Genomic DNA, 22,078 nt, shown 5'->3' on the forward strand with positions numbered 1-22,078 from the left:
CAGGCTCAGAGACGCTGGGTCCTGGGGCTGTTAATCACCCCAGGGCAGAGAACCAAAGAAAAGGAACAGGTCAACTCAAATCTGCTTTCTAATTTCTAACTAAAATTACTTACTAAAATACTTCAGCCACAAGTGCCTTTTGTTGTTCTTGTTGAAATGACAAGAATTTTTGGAGAAAACAAGGTCTAAAGGCACATTAAAATAGTCTGTCTAATGTGAAAAATCTTCTGCTTGCAAAACACAATTACCGAGGGTGTGCCCATTAACAGCCCTTCTACCCCATTACCAAACCTAAGCTCGTCAGCAAATGAGCACAAGCCTCGAACACCGCTTCTCGTGGGCTTGCAGGAGGGCAAAGCACACAGATCGAAAAGAACATTCTCCTAATTAAACTGCAGCAGGTGACTGCGGAAGAGAAGGGCTTGTCACACGTAAAATCTGTGCCGAGGATGATCAGATTAAATATGCAAAATGTGAAGCAGAGGTGTGAAAAAGCAGTAAAACGGTACTCTGGACTTTAAAGAGGCTACAGAAGTTCTGACAGGTTTCCTAATTATTCCCACTAATGGACACAAGAGGCCAAAAGGCAGAAGAGAGAAATACATTTTTCTCCATTATGAGTGTTGAGCACTAGGGCTAAAATCATGTCTGTCTAAACACTGATCAGTTTTTGCAAAGGTTAATAGCAATTAAATGCAGCAAACTAGATTAAATGAGAAACAGGTCATGATACCACCATACTTGCAAAGAGCAGGATAAAGCATTTCTTTTACATTCATCTTAACGCAAAGGAAACCCAAAGGAGCTGCTATGCAGAAAAAAACCTATTTATTAAGTGAAATCCCTTAAATGAAATCAAAATAATGTCGTGCTACATAAACTAATTCAATTATCATCAGTATTGTGTTGCTGAGAGATTAAATACTAACAATGTCTAAAAGAGTATGTCTCTGAAGAAGAATGGATACATACACTCCCCTCTTTTTCTAGCTAAATAAAGTCCACCTTAAAATTTAAAGTAGGATAGAAATGCTAACATGAGCAGACGCTCACTGCAGCATAATACTGTCATCAACTCTTGGCTTCTTCCAGCCCACAGCATCTACATCAAAAGAATATAGCAGATTACTGGTGAAGATTAAAATTAAACTATCTGTGACTACAGTTAGTAGTACTTTACTGATTTGAAGGTTGCTAATAGTAGATCTTAATTTCTCATAACAAGGGGAAAAATTATAAATAAAATGGATGTTAAGGAAAAATACAGTGATCATTTCGTAATATATAAAAGTATTAAATCTCATCATGTACACCTGAAACTAACAGTGTTATATGTCTGTTCTGTCTTAATTTTAAAAAGCAAAATAAAATTAAACTTAATATTTTGAGGTCATTCTCCAAACTCAATATTTTACTTTATTACAAATCCTAATGCATAAATATGAAGCATATTAACATTTAAATTGAAATACAAGCACGTTTTCTTAAAAAGCAAATAATCATGTGTACACACAAGCACGCATACACTCTCTCTCAAAACACACATGACCATATAACTCTATGTAAGAGAGAAAGTAAAAGGGACAGGCTCAGAAAATGGAAATTCAATTTACTTTACTATCCTCAGGGTCTTCTAAACCATCAGGCCGGCTAAGGTTTCGAGCAGGCTGGCTGCAGACGACATTATCTTCCAGTCCCCAGGAGGGTGCTCGCACAGGTGGCCTCTGGATTTCATCTGGGTAAAAAGCACCATCGGCTCCATCTGAAAAAAGAAGGGTGAAACCTGGTACTGAAATTGGAATCTCTGTGTATAGCTATGATGAACAGGATATAAAACACCATTTTAGCACACCAAAAAATGTCTTTTTTAACGCAAGTGATTTTTAAAAATAACTATATATAATAAGCAAAGAGACTATTAATTCATCATATATCACTTCTAGATGAAGCCAGTGTTAAACATTAAAACTGCTCATTATAATGTTTCTATTAATGTTTACTGTACCAGTGGTTCTCTAATCCCACAAAGATATAAACAAAATAAAAAAACGCCTCCCAATTCGGGTAACTTCAAACCAGGAATATTTTAATAACCACCTCTTGTTTCCTGTGTTGCATAAGGATTACCATATTGCAGAACTGGCTGCGTATCTGGTATTGCAGAAACATGACCATTGCATGTGTTGAGACCCTGTGAAATCCACTGAGGACTCTGGGAATTCTGACCTTCTGTTTGATTTTCTAGACTCCTTGTAAGTTCCTAAAATTAACAAAAACAAACATAAAGCAACCAAATATTTTATAACAAGGGCAGCATTAGACATTTAGCCAAAACATAACAGTAAAATTATTGCCCTATTACAGCCGTTCCCCCTTATCCACAGTTTTCTTCCTGTAGTCTCAGCTACCTATGGTCAACTGTGGAAGGGAGGAGGAAAGGAGGGAAGAAGGAGGAAGGAAGAAGGAAGAAGGAAGGAAGGAAGGAAGGAAGGCAAGCAGGATCGAAGGAAGGAAAATTCCATAAACGCATAAATTTTAAATTGCACGTGATGAAATCTCACTCATCCTGGTCCATCCTGCCCAGAACAGGAGTCACCCCTTTCCAGCAGGTCCACTGCCTGCCCTTCGTCTGTCAGTGGCTTTCTTGGTTATCAGCCTGTTGTGGTGTTGAGGTGCTTGTGTGCAAGTACCCTTATTTTACTTAATAATGGCCCCAAACTTTACCACAGAGATGTGGGTACAGGAAAAACTCTCACTATATGTAATATAGGGTTCAGTGCTATCAGAAGTTTCAGGCATCCCCTGGGTCTTAGAACGTATCCCTGTGGATAAGTGGGGCGACTGTTATATGTTTGAAGGAAAGGCTGGCTCTCAACTGCTCATAAATGCCCCTTCCACATAAAACAAAATCAGAAAGCAGAATCAAGCCCAATGTATTTTCAAACTTATTAGTGCCAGAAATTGCCTTTTTTATTGAGCTGAGGCAACACTGAATCTCTTACAACTTAGCCATTAATAAAAATCAAAAGCCAAAAACCACCCCAGATTGTTTCCCTAGTGAATTCTATAAAACATTTAAGAAATTTATTTTAAAAAAATACTAGTTCAGGTTGGGAGTTCAGGTAAGAAAAAAATACTATTCCTGTATAAACTCAGAAACTAGAGGAAAAAACACTTCTCAACTCACTTCACAAGGCCATTATTATCCTGATGCCAAAGCCAAACAGTGGCGTCCCAGGGAAACAGCAGACCTCATCCCTCATGAACACTGATGCAAAAATCCTTAATTTTTTCAAAATCAAATCCGACAATATTAAAAAGCAACACATCATGACGAAGTAGGTTTTATTGCCAAGAAAGCAAATTTAGTTTAACATCCAAAATCAGTGGTAATTTACCATGTTCACGGACTAAAGAAATGAAAGATCTGAACAGACACATAATATTTTACAAAATTCAAGTCATTCATGATTTAAAAAATAAATATCTCAACAAAACAGAAATAAAAAGGAGCTTCCTTAACCTGATAAAAGACATCTACAAAAATCTACAGTGAACCTTAATGCCGAAAAACCAGATGATTGCGCCTGAGATCAACACTGGCGTGGATGTCCGCTCTCACCACTTCTATTCAGCACTGTACTGGAGATTCTAACCAGTGGATTAAGGCAGAACTAAGATTAAGGCAGAAAGATTGGAAAGAAAGAAGTAAAACTGTTGTTATTCATAGATGACATGATCGCTTATGTAGAAAATCCTATGGAATCTATTAAAACTAGGAGAATGAGTGAATTTATTAGCAAGGTGGTAGTATATGTAGTCAACATATAAAATCAACTATTTCTCCACATAAGCAATACACAGTTGAAAAATGAAATTTGTAACAATTCCATGTATAGCATCAATAAATAAAATTACTTATGAATAAATTTCCTGAGAGATGTGTGAGGCTATAAGCTAGACGCAACAAACGTTACTGAGAGAAACTGAAGAGAGCCGCAACAAACAGGAAATACACCACGTCCATGGACTGGGACCCTTAGTATTTTAATGCTATTCGTTCCTTCCACACTGATCTATAGATTCAATGCAATCCCAATCAAAAATCCTATCGGGTGTCTTTATAAAATGACCAGCTGATTCTCAAACATAGTAAAACACACAAAGGTCCTGAAATAGCCCATTTTTAAAAAGCAGAACGAAGTTGTAAGACAACGTGATTTCAAGACTTATTATAAAGCTACAGCAATCAAGAGAATATAGTATTGCCATAAGGGTCATACACAGATCAAGGGCAGGCAAACTTTTCCTAGTAAGTGTTGGATAGTAGATATTTTTGGCCTTGTAGGGACACACGGTCTCTGTCACAACTATCCAAATCCTCAAATCTGCCTCTGCCATCACCACCAGGGCTCCTAAATGGATGGGCATGGCCACGTGCTAGTAAACCTTATTTACAAAAACAGGCCACAAGACATACTTGGCTGGTAGGCCAGGCCTTAGTTTGCTGACACCGGATATAAATCATCTGCTTTATTGTCACAGAACAGAATCCAAAAATATACCCATACTTTCAATTAATTTTCAACGAAGATGCACAAGTAATTCAATGGAGGTAAAGGACGGTCTTTTAAACATATGATGCTAAAAAAAAACTGGATATCTGTATACAAGTAAACAAATTTGACTACATACCATGCCATACCCCAAAATTAATTTTAAATACATCATAAATCTAAACATAATGCTAAAACTATATGTATTTACTGAAAGAAAAAATGGGAGAAAATCTTTGTAACTTTTCCTTAAGCAAAATTTTCTTAAGATAGGACACAAAAAGCATGAACCACTAAGAAAAATATTGCTAAACTGGACTATTCAAAATTAGAAGCTATGGTTCTTCAAAACATATATTAAAAACTGAAAAGGCAAGCCACAAATTGGGAGAATATATTTCCAAAATATATGAAATTTGGAATAAAGAACTCTTAAAACCAAGAAAGAAATAATACAACTAAAAAATAGGTAAAAGATCAGAACAGACACTTCACATAAGAATATAGTATATGAATTTAAATTCTTACACAAGAATATAAGCACACAAAAAGATGCTCAACATCACTACTTATCAGGGATATTAAAACTAAAACCACAATGAGGTAACACTACACACCCAATAGAATGACTAAAATTAAGTGTTTCGAATTACTTTCAACTCTCTGAACAAGCTGTCCACAGCATGAATTCTCGTAATTTTTTCTTTTATCACTCCAGATAGTCTCTAAGTTACAGCAGAAAAGGTAAACAAATGGTAGTCTTATGACTTTTATAAGATCAGTCCTTTGGGATCCTATTATTACTTCATCATCATGCTATTATAGCATCTCATTAGAAATGATATATTTCTGTTAGTGATTTAAGTATTTATATATTAATCATTTTAAGAGAGTGTGTGTATGTATATATAAATAAATAAAACTTTTCCATTGTCAGATGGAAAGCAGATCATCTGGAAATATAAAATGATGATTCATTAAAATCACTAGTCAGGTATCTGGTGTTAAGGAACATGTGAAATAGTATTTAAAATGTTTCTAATTTTAATTTTTTTTCCTCTTGCAATAGTTTATAGTGTTTCCCAATATTTTTACCATTATTTGTCATTTTGCTTATGTTCTTTATTCTTTTCAAATTTCTAGTAAAGAATTTATGCAGAACATCTGAAATTGCATGAAGATATAAAAATGATAATTCCAAATAGTGAGTTTGCAATGACATCAAAAGATAATTTAAGCCACTAAGTTTCTAAATAACTTTACATTGATAGGGTTCTTAATCCTAAGAGATATACTAAATTACTTCATATTATTAAAATTTATTTCTAAAATATAAATATCTTTTGATACTAGGGAGCTAATTTTAAAAACTATGAGTTCTTTTATTCACACATCAAATGTCCAATAAATATTTTAATGAGTATCTACTATGTAGCAGGCACTGTTTTAGGTACTATGGATTTGGGAATAACCAAAACAGACAAAAATTCCTGCCTATATGGAGCTTATATTCTAGAGCAGGTAAGATGGACAGTCAACAAAATAAACTACATATTCTGCTAGATGGTGATAAATCCACTTTTTTATTTACCTATTCAACTAATGATCACTTGATTGATCCCAGGCACTATGTCTAGGTCGGTTTCAATGCTAAACAAAAAGGACTTAATCTTAACCTTGTAAAGGACTGGAGTAGGGTGAGGGTTCTGAGAAACACTGGGGGAGCCCAGAAACATTAAGCAAGGCCTTGCGTCATCAAACAGAAATTCTTATTAGTGCAATCTTTTGAAGTAACATAATACGACAGTGTCGCCAACAAGAAAATCAAGACTCACGTAAGAAGACGGCAGGCAGAAAGCAAACGGTACCGGTCCGTCCCACTACTCATGTATTTCTTACAGGGCAGGGTAATGTATCTTAATTGACTGGGAGGACCAGTAAGGAGCTTTAAACAAGGGAGTGATCAACTTTACATTTTTAAAGGTTATCCGGCCTATGGTTTATATAACTTTTTACCTGAGTTAAGAATAGAGGCAGGGAGTACTGCAGGGATGCTGGCACAGTAGGCAGGACGCGTGGCCCCAGCCCCATAACCGCCAAGTCACCGGCTCATGACGACAATCACTTTGGTGAGCTTGGAAGCAGACACCTGACTCCCCCAGTCTTGTGAGAGAGTAAAGGCCACGGGCTCAGCTAAGCCGCCCCCAATCCCTACCTCACCGAAACTGCGGGATAACAAAGGCGGTGTTAAGCCAGCAATTCTCAACGGGCTGCCGCGGCACACCGCTGCACCACAAGGGTTTTCAAAGCATTCGATAAATGGCTGTTCAGTCAGGGGAACCGGCCTCTTCTCCCTCAGCTTGTGAAATTGAAAAAATGACAAGAGCCAACAACAGCCCTCCACTGGGAGTGAATCAAAACTGTGCCTATTTTTTCATCAGACTGGCAAAAAATATATTTTTTGGTGTGCTGCAGAACTTTAGTAATTAATTTATGTGTGCCATGAGATGAAAAAGGTTGACTATCACTGTTTTAAGCCACTGAGTTTTGGGGCAATTCATCGCACAGCATAATTAATACAACCATTATATTGTTTTCCATGTGTGATTTCAGCCATTTATAACACAAAAAAAATATACAAATGCTTACATTCAGGACTGTATCTTTCAAAGTCATTACGAAACTTCAGAATATATATATAACTATATAAAAATATGTAAAATACAATTGGTATATAAATATATAATTTGTGTATAAATTAATTTTTATATATGGAATATGTATATTTCACAAATGTTGAAGTATACAGAAGTATCTTGATTGCTTCCAGCACTAGCTAATACCTCTTACGCACAAAACACCCTGAAGAGTTAGGTTTCTCCTTTACAACAGTGCAGTGAGACAGCACAGGGACCTGGGCTGAGACCCCTAGGACACCAGATGGCCAGAAGAAACACCAGGGAAGCCAACCACAAGAATGTTACTACCCCTCCACTCGCTGCTTAAAAAAAAAAAAAAATGCAGAATTTTATCTTCCTCTGTTTGCCTTTCCTACACTGACGTGGAAATTTCCACAAGCCTGCCTTTTGCATAAAGCCACTCTTTTCACAAAAGCATGCTTTGTCCCCAGCTTATAAAAGCAGCCCGCACAACCGGCCCCCAAAGCAGCTCCCAGGACCTTCCTTTCCTCTGCGCTGCCTCCCCTGTGCTTGAGCATAAGCTTAACAAAACCTGGGAATTTCTCCAGGGCTTCCTCTTGATTTCCATCTTGGAGAATCCCCAGACCCCAACAGCAGTATCAAAAGTAAATACATATTTCAAAAAGGTGTCTTAAGCATTTGGAGTACACATATCCAACTTCTTGCAGATCTGATTAGATCATCATTGTTTTAAATTTACAATACACCTAACCAAAACTCATACCAGAAATAAACATTTCTTTCCTTACTCTTCATTTGCACTCCTATTGTTTTAACTGTCTTTAATCCACTATTCACTTGCAGGAATCTTCTTTTCAACCCACCTGCCATTTTGTGTTACCACAGACTGAAGGGGAGAGAGAGAGAGAAAGGCGGGGGGGGTGGGGAGGAGCAGTGGGGAGAGAGGGAGAAAGAAAACTACTGCCAAGTAATACCTGAACACAATATACTGACAGCCTCTGAGGCAAAAAAGAAAAAAAATCTGCAAATAATCTTGAGTTCTATTTTTACTAGGTTTCCTTCTCATTGAGATATGATCCTAGCAATTCTTAAACTATTTTACCTGGATTATTGGATTTAGCAAATAAACAGGTGTGTTCACACTGTTCAACACCAGAATTCTCACTCTGGAAGGGATGTACAAACAGGAATCGAGGAAGGCAAGGAAGAACCCGTGAAGCTGGACTACAACTCATGATATTTAAAATGTAAATGTTTCCTAATCCTGCCCACTGAAAGAATCTAGAAGCGATAAACACCAGTAATAATGTGCACACCTGAGGCTCATATCTTGGTTTCTAAATATCGTTCCTCACTAATAAGAAATCACAGCTCCTTGGGGAAATACAGGAGTCCCTCTCTGTATCGCAGTTCATGTATCGTGGCCTTGCTGTATTGCGGGATTTTTAAAAATATTATATTTAATTATTTATCACGAAATTTTTCGCTATATCGCGGGATTTTGCAGTACTGTATACGTATGTTGTTAAAATTACGTAGGGTTAAGGGTGTAGAATAAATGTGAGGTTCCTACTTCGCGGGGGGGTCTGGAACATAATGCCTGCAATAAGTGAGGGATCACTGTATTTGCTACCACAGATGAGTTGCAGTACACTCGGTTGATAACCAGAGAATTGTTGCTGGAACGTAAATGGGGGCAAAGGAAGGTTCTTCCTCATTACAGAATGTCAAGGGGCAAATAGGGAGGAAGTGATGGATTTGAAAAGTCAGAATTTTACAACTATCACAGTAATGTCATCCAACCTTGAGGTCTATCTAGCACTTTGAACGGCTTTTACGAATCATCATTTTGGAATGTTACCATGGGTCACCTAAACTACTGATTGGTTCACTGAGTTATGTAGCTCTTCCAAATGCTGACACACATCACTAGTTTTTTCTTAAATCACACTCTTAATATTACCCATCTCATTAGAAAAGTCTGTAAGCATTGGGAAGTATCGAGTTTATGCTGGCAGATACAAAGTTTCCAAAATTCTAGTTTATTAAAAAGATTGAATTTTATCATTGGTAACAAATACTATTGGTTGTTCTTCCTTAAAGTAACAGATTCACTTCACTTTTTTAAAAAGTAATGTCTGCCAAATACCCCAGTGTGAACAACCAGATTTTGTCTATTAGTCATACTTTAAAATAGAAATAATGTGCCATGAAAATAGAGGCCAGTTCAGCCCACAGATCCAACTGCACAAGTGGTTTACCTTAAGGTAACCATGGCAAAATACTTCATTCAGCAACGGAAGTGCTCTGGGGGCCCTTCCCATTTCATCACACACAATATTAAAAAGATGTGTACCCCAGGGTCAAACTTCAATAAAACTAGTGACTTTACTGTTTCATCGTCTTCAGTGAAAGTAGTTTAAAAACAAAAGCAAAAAACTGAACGCATGGTCAGATGACTACAGTAGCTACTAATGCACTTTGAAGCCACTGCCGTGACACAAATTAATGGCTCAGCAATTTACCACCACTGTCTTCACAACAAGTGTGCAAATGTAACGGTGGGGAGGGGGCAAATAATATTGTAGTATTATGAAGAGCTTTATCTTCATAGACTTGTAAAAGGAAATAGGAACCCCCCGAAGTACCACAGATAAGCATCTTTTACATTCCAAAGGCATGCTCTGATTGAATGTAGGTTATGCTATAAATCATTTAACAACTTCGAAAATGCTTCCTATTCCACACACACACACACACAAAGAAAACCCATAAATGCATTATATTTACTTCTGAAATTTTTTACTGTTTTCCTAAATCTGAATGAACATTGTAATATTTGTTTTATTGTTAAATACAAAATACGTACCAAGACTAAAGTTTCAACAATTAAGCATTCTAATATTATAGAGTAAAACATTTTAAAATACTCAACAAAAAACATTTTTCATCTAAGAACCTCAACAGTTATTTTCTTTACTCATTAACTGTTTTTTTCAAAATCACCCTCTCACGCGCTGCCAACTCTGTCTCTTCAGAAAGCTGTATCATCATTCAGTGTCATAGAAAACATTTTTGAAGTGCATTGTTCAATACCTTCTCCCTGGAGAGGCCTTCCAAATGTGAAGTTAGACCATTTATTTCTTTGTCTTTCTCTGCCAACTGAAGCTGAATTTAAAAAAAAAAAAGTGCTATTAATTATTTTCATTATCTCCTCTTTCCTTATATTCCCACAATTTATACCATCCTATCAAAATAGCTATTACTATATCCATGTGTTTTCCTTGGTTCTTAGTCTTTGACGTCTCTGGAGCACCTGTCACCCTGACCAATGTCCCTTCCTCCTGCAACTCGTCCCGTGTCTACATGGAACGGCACCAACACTGTCCTTCTCTCGGCTCTGTGCATCCACTTCTTCACAGCGACAAGCGTGGGTAATCTGCAAAGTTTCTTCTTTGGCTTCTCTTCGCTACAGTCTCTCTGAAAACTCCCTTTCCCCTGTGCTTGCAACGTCATCCCCATGGGAGTAACTCACAAGTACTAACTCATGTGCCTTTTTAATCGATGGTTAGACATGTTCTCAGTGCTTTCTTTCTGCATTGCAAAGGCAACCATCCCAAACCTCCTTTTCTATTTGTTGTTGTTGCTGTTGATATTATCAGTCTCAGAGCCCACTGTGATTGACACTAGGAAACTATGAATACTTCTCCTTTCTCCTCTTCCTCTGCTTCCAACACTTTCAGTCTCTAAGTCATTCATTCATTCATTCATTCATTTCACAACTACCCATTGTTCACCTATGCACTATGGATACAAATACAAATGAAACTACTCTTCAATGGTTTTCCCCGTAACAATGTCTTTCAAAAGTTTTCTTGATAAACTTGTGTCTTATTCAATGAATGGCAGGTGATCAGGGAAGGTATCAAGGAGGTTGCCTTTATCAATTCGTCAGACTTTATACCCGGTTTTCTTACCTTCAAAACTCCTTTCCACCTATAAATCCTATTTTCAAAAGGACCCACTCTAGTTGGGTTTATTTTGTCCTAGGAAAACCTGAGCAGCAAATTCAGCTTCGACCTGTCTTTCAAGCCTCATCTACACCACCAGACATGAAAGTCTTACTATTGAAGACTGCTAACAGTTCCCAGGCAATGCTCTATAATCCTGACCTCCAAAACTGTACTAATGCTTCTCCATCGCCTTAGAATACTGTAGCTTTCTTTTCCTAGTTCTGCTTCTCCTTTCCTCCAGCTGGGTCTTTCAAAGGTCTAGATTCTCCATAATGTCTAACTCTTATTCTACTGGAAATGGTCTTAAAAGTACTTAGACTTATTACTCATGTAGAACTTCATCACAGTTTGCCTCGTCTGATATGAAGGTTTGTGTCTAAACAGTGAAAAATAAGGGAAAGGGCACTAAACATAAAGCCAAGGACATTTACAAGCTGTGCAACCTTAAATATGTTGCTCAATCTCAATGCTCGTTTTTATCATTAATGAAATAAAAATATTATTTAGATCCCCATTGGGTTTGACAGATGGTTACCTAGGCTGTGAATGTGAAGAGTTGTCCCCATTACACTTCTAACATTCTCTGCTAGGTCATGAACTCCTTAAGCATAGCACTGTACTTATGACATATATGACAGCCACATAATAGCTAACATAGGCCTTTATATATACAAGGTCTGTCCAGAAGAGTCAAACCATTGTTAACATAATGAGAACAGTTTGGGTGACATCAATGTAACCTGGCAGCCAAGGAGCGTGGACTGGAATGCACATGTGTGAACAATGATGGCTTTACTGTGCTAGTCAGAGGGGAATGGGGGCAGGGGGCACCATTGAGTGAGCACGTGTACTGTGTGGCTGTCACATTCAAAATGACTGAGTGAATAGAGAAATGAATCTGCATCCAATTTTGCACCAAGCTTAAATATTCCTCTGCGGAAACTATCTGGATGATTCAGAAGGCCACAGCTATGGGCAACCAGTGACTGGCAGCTTCATCATGACCACGGGCTTGGGCACTCTTGCATCAGGTCTCATGCAAAGTATTTTGGGAAGACAAATCACCCAGGTGACTCAGCCCCACTACAGCCCAGATTTAGTGCCCTGGGACTCTGCCTTTTCCCAAAACTAATATCACCTTTGAAAGAGAAGAGATTTCAGACAGTCAATTAGATTCAGGAAAATATAAAGGGGCAGCTGATGGTGATTGGGAGAACTGTGTGAGATCCCGAGGGGCCTACTTTGAAGGGACTGAGGTGTTATTGTCCTATGTACAATGTTTCGTGTATCTTGTATCTTCTTCAATAAATGCCTCTACTTTTCATATTACATGGCTGGATGCCTTCTGGGCAGACCTCATATAATAGGCTTCAATAAGTATTTACTAAGTCATTTTTTCTCAATCTTCAAAAATAAAATTTCATATAAATTCAGTGTTCAGCTTTATAAATAAGTTGCCAGCCACTGAAATCAATATCCACAAGGATCTCAAAAACAGTAATAATATGAAATAAAAGTTTCAAAATTCTATTTCGACAGAGATAATGAAAGGACCACCAGCATAGGTACCTTAGCCTGCAATGTGGCACCCTCTCAGCCCCCATGCGGGGGAACCTAAAGTAATCCTTGGTGTCCGTAAGAGTACATCTAAAAATTAAGTTATAGGTACCATTAAGTTCTGACTTAGCAAAGTTAAAATAATTTAGAACTTCTTGGTCTTAATGCATTGACACAAAAATATGCCAAATTTTATATATATATATATCTGTTTTAGAATACATAAGATTACACTATTCCTTAGAGGGAAAAACACCCTTGTTCTTATTAATTAGCTAGATTGCCTGCTAATTATTTTTTCTCTAACACTCTTACAAATATTATTTACCATTAAGGCTTGTTTATTGGCTTATGTTACACTGGCAAAAATGTATTCTGCAGTATTTCACTTAGGATTGTAAGTAGCATACATTGGTGATAAATTTAAAAATTCTTAAATTTTAAAAATTACTGCTCATATATTATTACACTCCCACAAAAATGCCAAGACCCTAAAATAATTTTGAATACACATTCATGTTTCTTTTTAAGTGAACAAGAAACTAATGAAATGATCATTTTTCATCTTTAAATACTAAGCAAAATTAAGATATAATTTTTTAAGTATATTTTATTGATTATTGTTACAATAGCTTCAATTTTTTCCCCATTCGCTCCCCTCCACCCAGTACCCCCTCCCCCAGCAAACTCCACCCCCACTCCCAAGAGATATAATTTTAACGACCATCTGAAGCCAGAGAATTAAAGCCACAGTGGCAATGATGTAGGTATCCACTTTCTCAGTTTAGTTATTGAACTATATACACAACATAACTAAATTTATAGTACATTTTAATTTATACACAAAAATACTATCCCAGTTATCCATATTAAAAATGTACATTAAAAATGTACAATTTACTGATAAAAATTATAGACAGCACACTTTCAAAAGTACCAGGAACTATGTATGATATGCCTCACATTACATGAATACTAAACTTACTTTGTAATTGTCCTCTACTTCAGCCAGTTCTAGTCTTACATTTTCAGCAATTTTTACTTGTTCTTTCCATTTCAGCTCCATTTTTGCAAGTTCATCAGCATATTTATTGCACTTTGTTTTCTCATCCTAAATAAAATTAGTAAATTACCAAAAGATTTTAAATCCATATAGAGCCAATATCTACACAAACGTATTTAAGTATGTTGTAAGAGTATAAAAATTGAAATAACCAAATACCTATCAGTGGAAGACTGAATAAATCATTTTATATACAAACAATGGAATTAACAAAGAAAAATATCAAGAATACATAGTATAATCCTATTTTTGTTTTAAAAGTTGTTTCACACAATTTCATATGATGTCTACATAGTACTGTATAAAAAATATAAACAAAATTATTAATAGCCCGTGTTTTTGGAAATCAGGATCTTGATGGTATGGTTTTACCATCTTGATTATTTCTATAATGCTGTAAGGTTTCACAATAACCATGTGTTACTTTGCAAAGGGAGGTAATAAAAATTATATGTGTAATTCCATTGTTTCCAGACATTGATATATAAAATCCTGGGATTTCCTGATGAAGACAATCTCTAGGTTGACTTGTTACACACTGTTCTACTCTATTACCCAGAGTGTTTAGAGGAAGGAATTACAAATATGACAAATAGGTAAATAGGCCAATTTCATTCTGAATGTTTTTGTTTAAGGTGAAAGTTTTAAAATATTCCTTAAGAAAGTCAATGGAGAAAACAAAGTCTTTTCATCAAAAAATACTGGATCAACTAAATATTCATACTATATATACCATTCCTCACACTACACACAAAAATAAATTTGAAATGGTTAATACATGTATATGTAAAACCTAAGACTATAAAACTTCTAGAAGACAAGGTAGTGGAAAATCTTTACAAGTTAAATTAGGCTTATGTTCTTTAGAACATAAAAAGCACAAAACATAAAAGAATAAACTGATACTCTGTACTTCATCAAAATTAAAAACTTTTTCTAAAAATAACATTAAGGAAATAAAAAGACAAGGCACAGACTGGAGAAAATATTGACGACACATATATGAGACAAAATACTTATAGCCAGAATAAAGAACACTTAAATTCAGTAAGATGAATGACCCAGTTTTTAAAATGGCAAAGATTTGAACTCTTGCAATAACAAGAAGTACCAATATAAGCAACAACACGCCTAAGTCTCAAAATAATTATGCTGAAAGAGGACAAGAAACAGAGTACAGACCATAAGATTCCATTTATAGAAACTGTACAAAAGGTAGGCTAATCTATAGTGGCAGAAAGCAAGCCAACAGTTTCCCAGGGATAGGGACAGAGAGGGATGAGTTGCGAACAGGTACAAAAACACCTGACATTGTAAGTTTCACAACTATATATGGCAAAAATGATCAAACTGCAGACTTCAAATATGTGCAGTTTATTGGATTTCAATTGTACTTCAACATAGTTGAAAAAAAAAAATGTACCTTGGGAAGTTTTTAGTTTCAATGGAACATTCTATACTTTCAGTACTAAATGAGATTTTTAATATTCATCCAGAATTATTTTATAATGAAAACAGTTTAGTCCCTTATAAACAACTACTTTGAACTCAAAGGTAAATTTTCTAATCAACACTGCCACAGAAGGTAAGATCATCTGAAGTAACATAAACGTTCAAAGTCTAATTAAAAGATTGCATTAAATTAATATTATTTAGAAGGCAGTAACATAAAAATATTTTGTTACTTTAGTGACCCTGAGCTGATACATGAACTTCTCCAGCTCTAAAAGTTATCCCCTTCTACTCCACATGCACCGGGAAACAGACAAAAAAAATTGTTTAATTAAACAAAAATTACATACACAAAATACCTTTTCCTCCCTTCCTCAAATCAGGTAAAAATGAGAAGCATTTTCCCTTTGTCCTTTAATTACTCTAGAAGTGAATGCTACCAAGACATTTGCAAAACGAAAATATCTGAATACAGTTTAAAATAGTCAAAATAAGTAACGTTGTAAAGGCAACAACTCATTTGATTAATGTTCCCCTTTCCACTTTGCAAATCTGTTCGCTCTAAGATGTGGTAGAAATCTTTGCTATTATTAAAGGTAAAAGGAGCACTTTTCTTTTATGAAGTTCAAACATTTTTCATGTATCCTTACAATAAGAAGACAAACAATAATATTCAACCTCAATCACTTGCCCATTATCAAGAGAAGGTGAACAGAAATTTTAAGATCACGATTTTACACACAGGCCTACATAAAAAAGGTACACAAAGCAACCCCCTGTCAACATCTCAACAGTTAAATGAAGTATCAGTATCTGTGTGGAAAAGAAATCCTAGGACACTCATCATTCAAAACAGTACAGGTGAACTAAGCCATAACATTTGATAAATCTGTCTTTCACTTACAAGGTTGCTAGCTTACCTGCAAGAGTTGTTTACATTTATTATACTTTTCTGTTTTCTCAGCTATTTCTTTGGTCATTTCACAGACTTGCCCTTTTGTTACAATGTCAAAATCCGTCTCTGCTACATGGTAGAAAACAAGATTATTAAAAATTAGTTTTACCCTTATTTTCTTGATCAGAATAACTTAAAGGTCAGTATACTATGAAATACAATAAATGGAATACTGAAGGAGAAAAACATCTGTTTAAAAATATCGATGCATTCACTAAATAAACAAAATAGAATAACATAAACTCTGAGAATTTTTTAAATGTCAGTTTGGCCAGAACCAAGTTTGAAAGGATCATTTCTTTTTAATTCGCTGAAAATAATTCTAAAATGGCACAAAAATTTATATAACTAACGAGACAGGATAAGCAGGAAAGCGATACTCTTTGAGAAAACATTTAAAGTCATTTTTCTAGTCCTTCATTAATGTTCACTAGGTCTTTATTAAAGTAAATATTGTATAACGCCATATAGGTACTACAGAAGATGTACAGAAATGGAAAACAGGATTCTATTCTGTAGCAGCTCAACCTAATTAGTTAATAGTAAATTTATAATACATTTAAAAAGTATAAGACATCAATTGCCCAAACATTATACAAGCAAATCTACTTTTATATACTCTAGTACTTACTTTCATTATTACTAAATCATTAACACAGGGTTAAAAAAAAAAGACAAGTAAAATCCTAGAGTTAATTCAAATTTACATGTTGTTCATGTATTCACTATGTCTCTCTAATCTGTTCTATAAATTAACAAAGTAATGAAAAATTTACCTAATCCACTAACAACTACACTGAGGAAAGTACCCTACTGATCCAAAGCAGCCAAGGAGAAAGAGATCAGACACCGAACAGGGGATTTACAAGTTATTCCCCCTAAAAGAATTAAACAATTGAAGTGTCAGAAATGTTTCAAAATTCCATAGATTTTAGTGGGATGTTAATTAAAAATTCAATTTTTGGCTGCTGTCCTCGAGCCCAAAAGCTACACCCATCTGAGCTTGTAAACACCAGGTCATTTAACACTTGTGAATATTCCCATAAAGATAAGAGACTCGTTCACACTCACATTTCGCATATTCACCACATCCGTGACTCTCCCTTTGCCTCAATTCCCTCTTATAAATTTTCCATAAATCCCTAAAATTCTCTCTCCCGGAGCAAAGCAGCATAAAGCAGCACAAACTCTGCTGCAGGCAGGGCACCACACAAAACGCCCAAAGACTCTCACCCGCAGACAGCGGCGGCTTCACCCCTCCAGCACAGGCGGCAGCGGCTGGGTCTGTGTTCATTGAGGCATCGTTCACCTTCTGCTGAGTCCCAATTTTCTTTGTGAAGACATTATTAGTATTGGCCTATTCAAAATGTTAACAATAAAAGGGATGCTAAATAAATTATATTTTCTCCCTTCAGTCATTATGTAAATAATAGCCATATCAAGAAATCCTGGAAGTTTACAAAGCTGCTATTGTCCTAAAAGCCATCAAAGACTGAAGTTACACACATCACTCAATTCGCATTACAAAAAAGAAAACCTTATGTTTTCTTATCAAAGCATCAAAACACCACCAAAACCAGCCATTCACAGAAATCTCACACATTTCCCACTACAAAGTCATAATACACTTAGAGGCCCCAAACCAAAATCTATATACCTGTGGATCATACTTAAAAAAGCAATATTTTTTTCACAAAACCCTTCCTACTTTATCTCATGTATTTCTCTTGCTTTTGTTTCCTTTCAGATTTCAAAAGACTGGGAAAATACAATCTATATCACATAGTATAGTACAAAGAAAACTGCCTTTACAGTAAATTTGGTTGGTAAACAGAACTGGGGTATCATTTTCAACTTCAGATTTTAAATGTGTTTTTTTACTTCCAAGACTCAATTACGTAAGAAACCTTATACTTAAGCACAATTTGGGGACCCACATTAAAACATACAGATATCAAGACAGAAACATTATCTTTGATTTTATTATATCTGCCTACCCACCCTCATTGCAATAGAAAACAATTAGGTAACACTTTTTAACTCTTCCTAATCCAGTGGATATAAATAGGAAGAACTCATCCATGACAACTGATCAATGGTGAATCCCACTGAGGACAAGTGTCACTCACTGCCAGAGGGATTCCATAATATTTATTGAATATTTAAGTGGAAAACACATTTATCAACTTAGAGGAAAATAGTGAAGAAAAGAGAGCTCTCTTGTTTTCCCTGCTGTTGCCCTTACTTCCTTTGTTGGTTGTCCAACAAGTAAAACTTCCAGATTAAAAATATATATATCATTGCTGTATTAGGCCAATGACTTAAAATCAAGCGAAGGTAAATTATATTTAAAAAGATGGTATTTAGAATTTTGTAAACTTGGTTTGCAAACAAAAATATAGATAAAAGAAATATTTCACTAAGTCTGAATTCAGTTATACTTACTGACTGCTCTGAAAGTTTATTTATTTGTTTTTGGAGCCTCTGGCATTCTTTGAATTTTTCTTTGTAATGATCTGCTGCCATCTGAAGACGAAGTTTCAGATCTTCGACTTCTCTTCTCAGCTCGTGTTCCAGTGTATCAGTTTTTTCCTAAGAGAGAAACAAACAATTCCTCTGAGAAAAAGATAAAAATGTTCTATCATAATGTAGTAGTAAGTTAAAACTTCATTTTCACTTTTTTCTTTCCGGCCTTTTAAATTTGTTTTGGAGTTTTGGCTACAGGGCCACATTAGTTAGCTCTCCTAATAAACCCAGCTTTCTATTCTTACGACTAAGATCCATTAAAAAACTAAAGAATAATCCGCCTCCTGAGGAGCAAGCATTACTCCGTTAAATGACCATAATACCTTTTTATGCGACTAGTTAATAAGAAATTCCAACAAAGTAATATATACCTGACATCGGAAAGTTTAACAATAGAGCAGCTTTTACTAACCATTAGGAATATGCTTACAGTCGTTTTCATTAAAGCTTGCATTAATTTCAATCCAGGCAGTCAATGACTACAAAAATTAATGGAAACTTAAAATTCTGATCAGGAATCTGACCTGATTTATTTTACCATAACTCATTCTTATACAGAGTTTTGATCAAAATAGAAACTCAAAATTAACCTGCTTTACCTGGTCTTTTTTCGCAGCATTTAGCCTGAGTTCAGCCACTGCATCAGCTAACTGCTTTCTGACTTTCTCATTTTCCAAGCGTGCGGTGTGTAGATCTGCCATAGTTCTATCTCGCACATTTACAGCATCACTAAGTTCTTTAGTCAAAAAGACAACTTCTTGGCGAGTTGCCTGAATCTGCTCTTCTGCTTTACGAAGTTGTTCCTTTAAAATAAATGTATCTTCCTGAAGAAAAGCAAATAAATATATTTGTAATTAAAACATTCAAGTAAAAACCAGAAGCAATTTTTGCTCATATTACAACAGAAGCAAAATTTTTAATTGAGGTATTACTTTTCTACTCACAACTTCAAGTATATTAGCCTAGAAAAAGCTTAAGAAGCAACTTTGTTTTAGAGTCCCCGTATAACAGTCCTACATACTGGGTGTCACGACTGGCACTTTATACACGAGGAAGCTGAAGTACAGGAAGTCAGGCAACATACCCAGTGGTTTAATGGCCCGGCTAAAATGAGACGTGAATGAAAGCTCTTGTCCCCCAGAATCCCTCCGGCTGGAAGCACTGACCCTCATTTTTTATAATCGCCAGTAAAAATAATTTCAAAAACTTCTTTGTAACTCAAAAAATTTTGTTAAAAGATGTTTACTATTAAAACTAAAAAATAACCGATATTTTAATATAACATTAAATATTATGAAAACACAGATTTAAAGTTTAGCTTTGAAATATATTGATACGCAAATAGCAAAGATGAGGCGCTGGGGAAATGCAAAGTAATTAAGCACCTCTTAAACCTAAATATCTTTAAAAAGTTAAAACTGCCATGATAAAATTATTTCCTTTAATATTAACTACACATTATGAGTTCAATAAATCTAATTTATTCAACTTTTCTATTTTTATCTCTGTACTAAAAATAACGTAAACTCAGAAAAAGTATAACCCGCTTTTGGTTTTTAAACTGTTAGCTCCTTAGAAGGAAATGTAAATGATTATTTATGTCACGTTGGGGCGGAGAAAACCTTTGTAGGTACAACACTGCTAGATCTAATTATGTAAATACTGTCAGCTTCCATATGCCAAAAGGGAAAAAGGGGGGGGGAATAATAAAAGTAGTATAAACGACTTCCCTAATCAATTAAGAAAAGAAAAAAACCAAAACTAACAAGAAAAAAAAAAAAAAAACCTAGAGAAAGGCATGAACATAAAAAAATTGTTTTTAAATGGCTACTACGCATACAAAAAAAATTCAACTCAACAATCAAATAAAAAATTAAAACAAATACCATTCATCATCTTTCAAACTGTTAAAAGATTACAAAAGTAATACTCCAATATCTGGATGAGGTTAGGATAATCAGCACATTTACAAACAGTTGGACTTACATCATCTGTTAACCTTTCTCACCAGATTTTTGTAACATTCATGAACACCTTTAAAAAAGCATGTGGCTTTTGATCTAGCAATTTTATTTTCATGAGTTTCTAAGAAAATTATTGAAGAGTAGGAACACAAGTTTAGCTTTACAGGACTTCAATAAAATACTGAAATAATAAACATTTATTAAATGTCTAAAAATATGAGAATTATAAATAAACTGACATATCCTCCATACAATGAAAGTCTATGCAGCAATTACACACAGTATTACATACCACACATTTAAGAATGTTTACTGCAGCATGCTTACAATAGTAAGGACTGTACACAACTAAAGATGATTCCATACTACGTAGCTGTTAAATAAAAGGAGGGACACTGCACAGCTGCTGCAACGCAGGGGAAAGATCTGTATGCATACTCATATTGCAAAATGCTCACACATTCCTTAAATTAAAGGGACATATCAAAAAGACACAAAAGCAGGTCTGAAAGTTGCCCCCTGGTTAAATACGGAACTGTTTGAGTATTTAAAAAATGATGATAATGTGTAATACACCGAACAAAATAAGGACCCTACGACCACAGTAATATATAAAAGGGGAAGAGGGCAACAGGGAACCTCTTCTCACAATAAATGAATACCCACTAATAAATGTAAAAGGAATGACAGAATTTTTAAATCACCATTTTGCAATCATTAATGTAATAACCAATGCAGGTGAGGATCATCAAGGGATAAAACACTGAATAAGAGACCACCAGGGAACAGGCTGTTCACATGATCTCAATTACCATCCCACGGATTACTCAAACATCACAGAGGAAAGGCACTAAGATAAGGGAGAGACAGGCAGACATGACTTTAAACAAATGAGGAAACCTAACATCATCAAGAATGAAATTGACATTATGTGACTTCTGATATGACTGCAATAGAATATACAAAACATCACCCATGCCTTTTCTTGCTAAGAATGTTTGACCTGATCTAGTCATGAGAAAAACAACTGATCTAAATTCTCTCAGACAAGCCTGAATTCTTCAAAAATATCTATGTCATAAAAGACAAAAAGTACAGGGATGTTAGTATAGATCAGAGCAGACCAAGAACACAATAAATTAATGTGTGATCTTTGACTGCCCCTGGATCGAAAAACTTCATAAAGGCTATATAAAAATATAATTGAAATAATATGAATGTGGACTAAACCTATTTATAAGAGTGAATGCTGTATCAGTGTTAAATTTCTTAGGTGTGCTAATTGGTATCATGGTTATAAAGAATGTACTCATTGACAGGGAAGACTTGCTC

General features: G+C 35.3%; 1 protein-coding gene across 2 annotated transcripts in view; it reads right to left on the minus strand.

Annotated features, from left to right (window-relative positions):
- TAX1BP1 (Tax1 binding protein 1) overlaps positions 1–22,078 on the minus strand; it is a 60,538-nt gene that overhangs the window by 6,167 nt on the left and 32,293 nt on the right. For both annotated transcript variants that reach the window (XM_090287074.1, XM_090287073.1), the window contains exons 9-16: positions 19,382–19,606; positions 18,702–18,848; positions 17,490–17,613; positions 16,222–16,325; positions 13,772–13,897; positions 10,313–10,384; positions 2,098–2,260; positions 1,614–1,762 (exon numbers count right to left, since the gene is read on the minus strand). In XM_090287074.1, the coding sequence (XP_090143200.1) occupies positions 1,614–1,762; positions 2,098–2,260; positions 10,313–10,384; positions 13,772–13,897; positions 16,222–16,325; positions 17,490–17,613; positions 18,702–18,848; positions 19,382–19,606 (1,110 nt within the window). The remainder of the gene's footprint in view (positions 1–1,613; positions 1,763–2,097; positions 2,261–10,312; positions 10,385–13,771; positions 13,898–16,221; positions 16,326–17,489; positions 17,614–18,701; positions 18,849–19,381; positions 19,607–22,078) is intronic.

The sequence above is a fragment of the Furipterus horrens genome, unplaced genomic scaffold (assembly GCF_987537825.1).
Source record: "Furipterus horrens unplaced genomic scaffold, mFurHor1.1.pri manual_scaffold_9, whole genome shotgun sequence".
NCBI classification, from domain to species: domain Eukaryota; kingdom Metazoa; phylum Chordata; class Mammalia; order Chiroptera; family Furipteridae; genus Furipterus; species Furipterus horrens.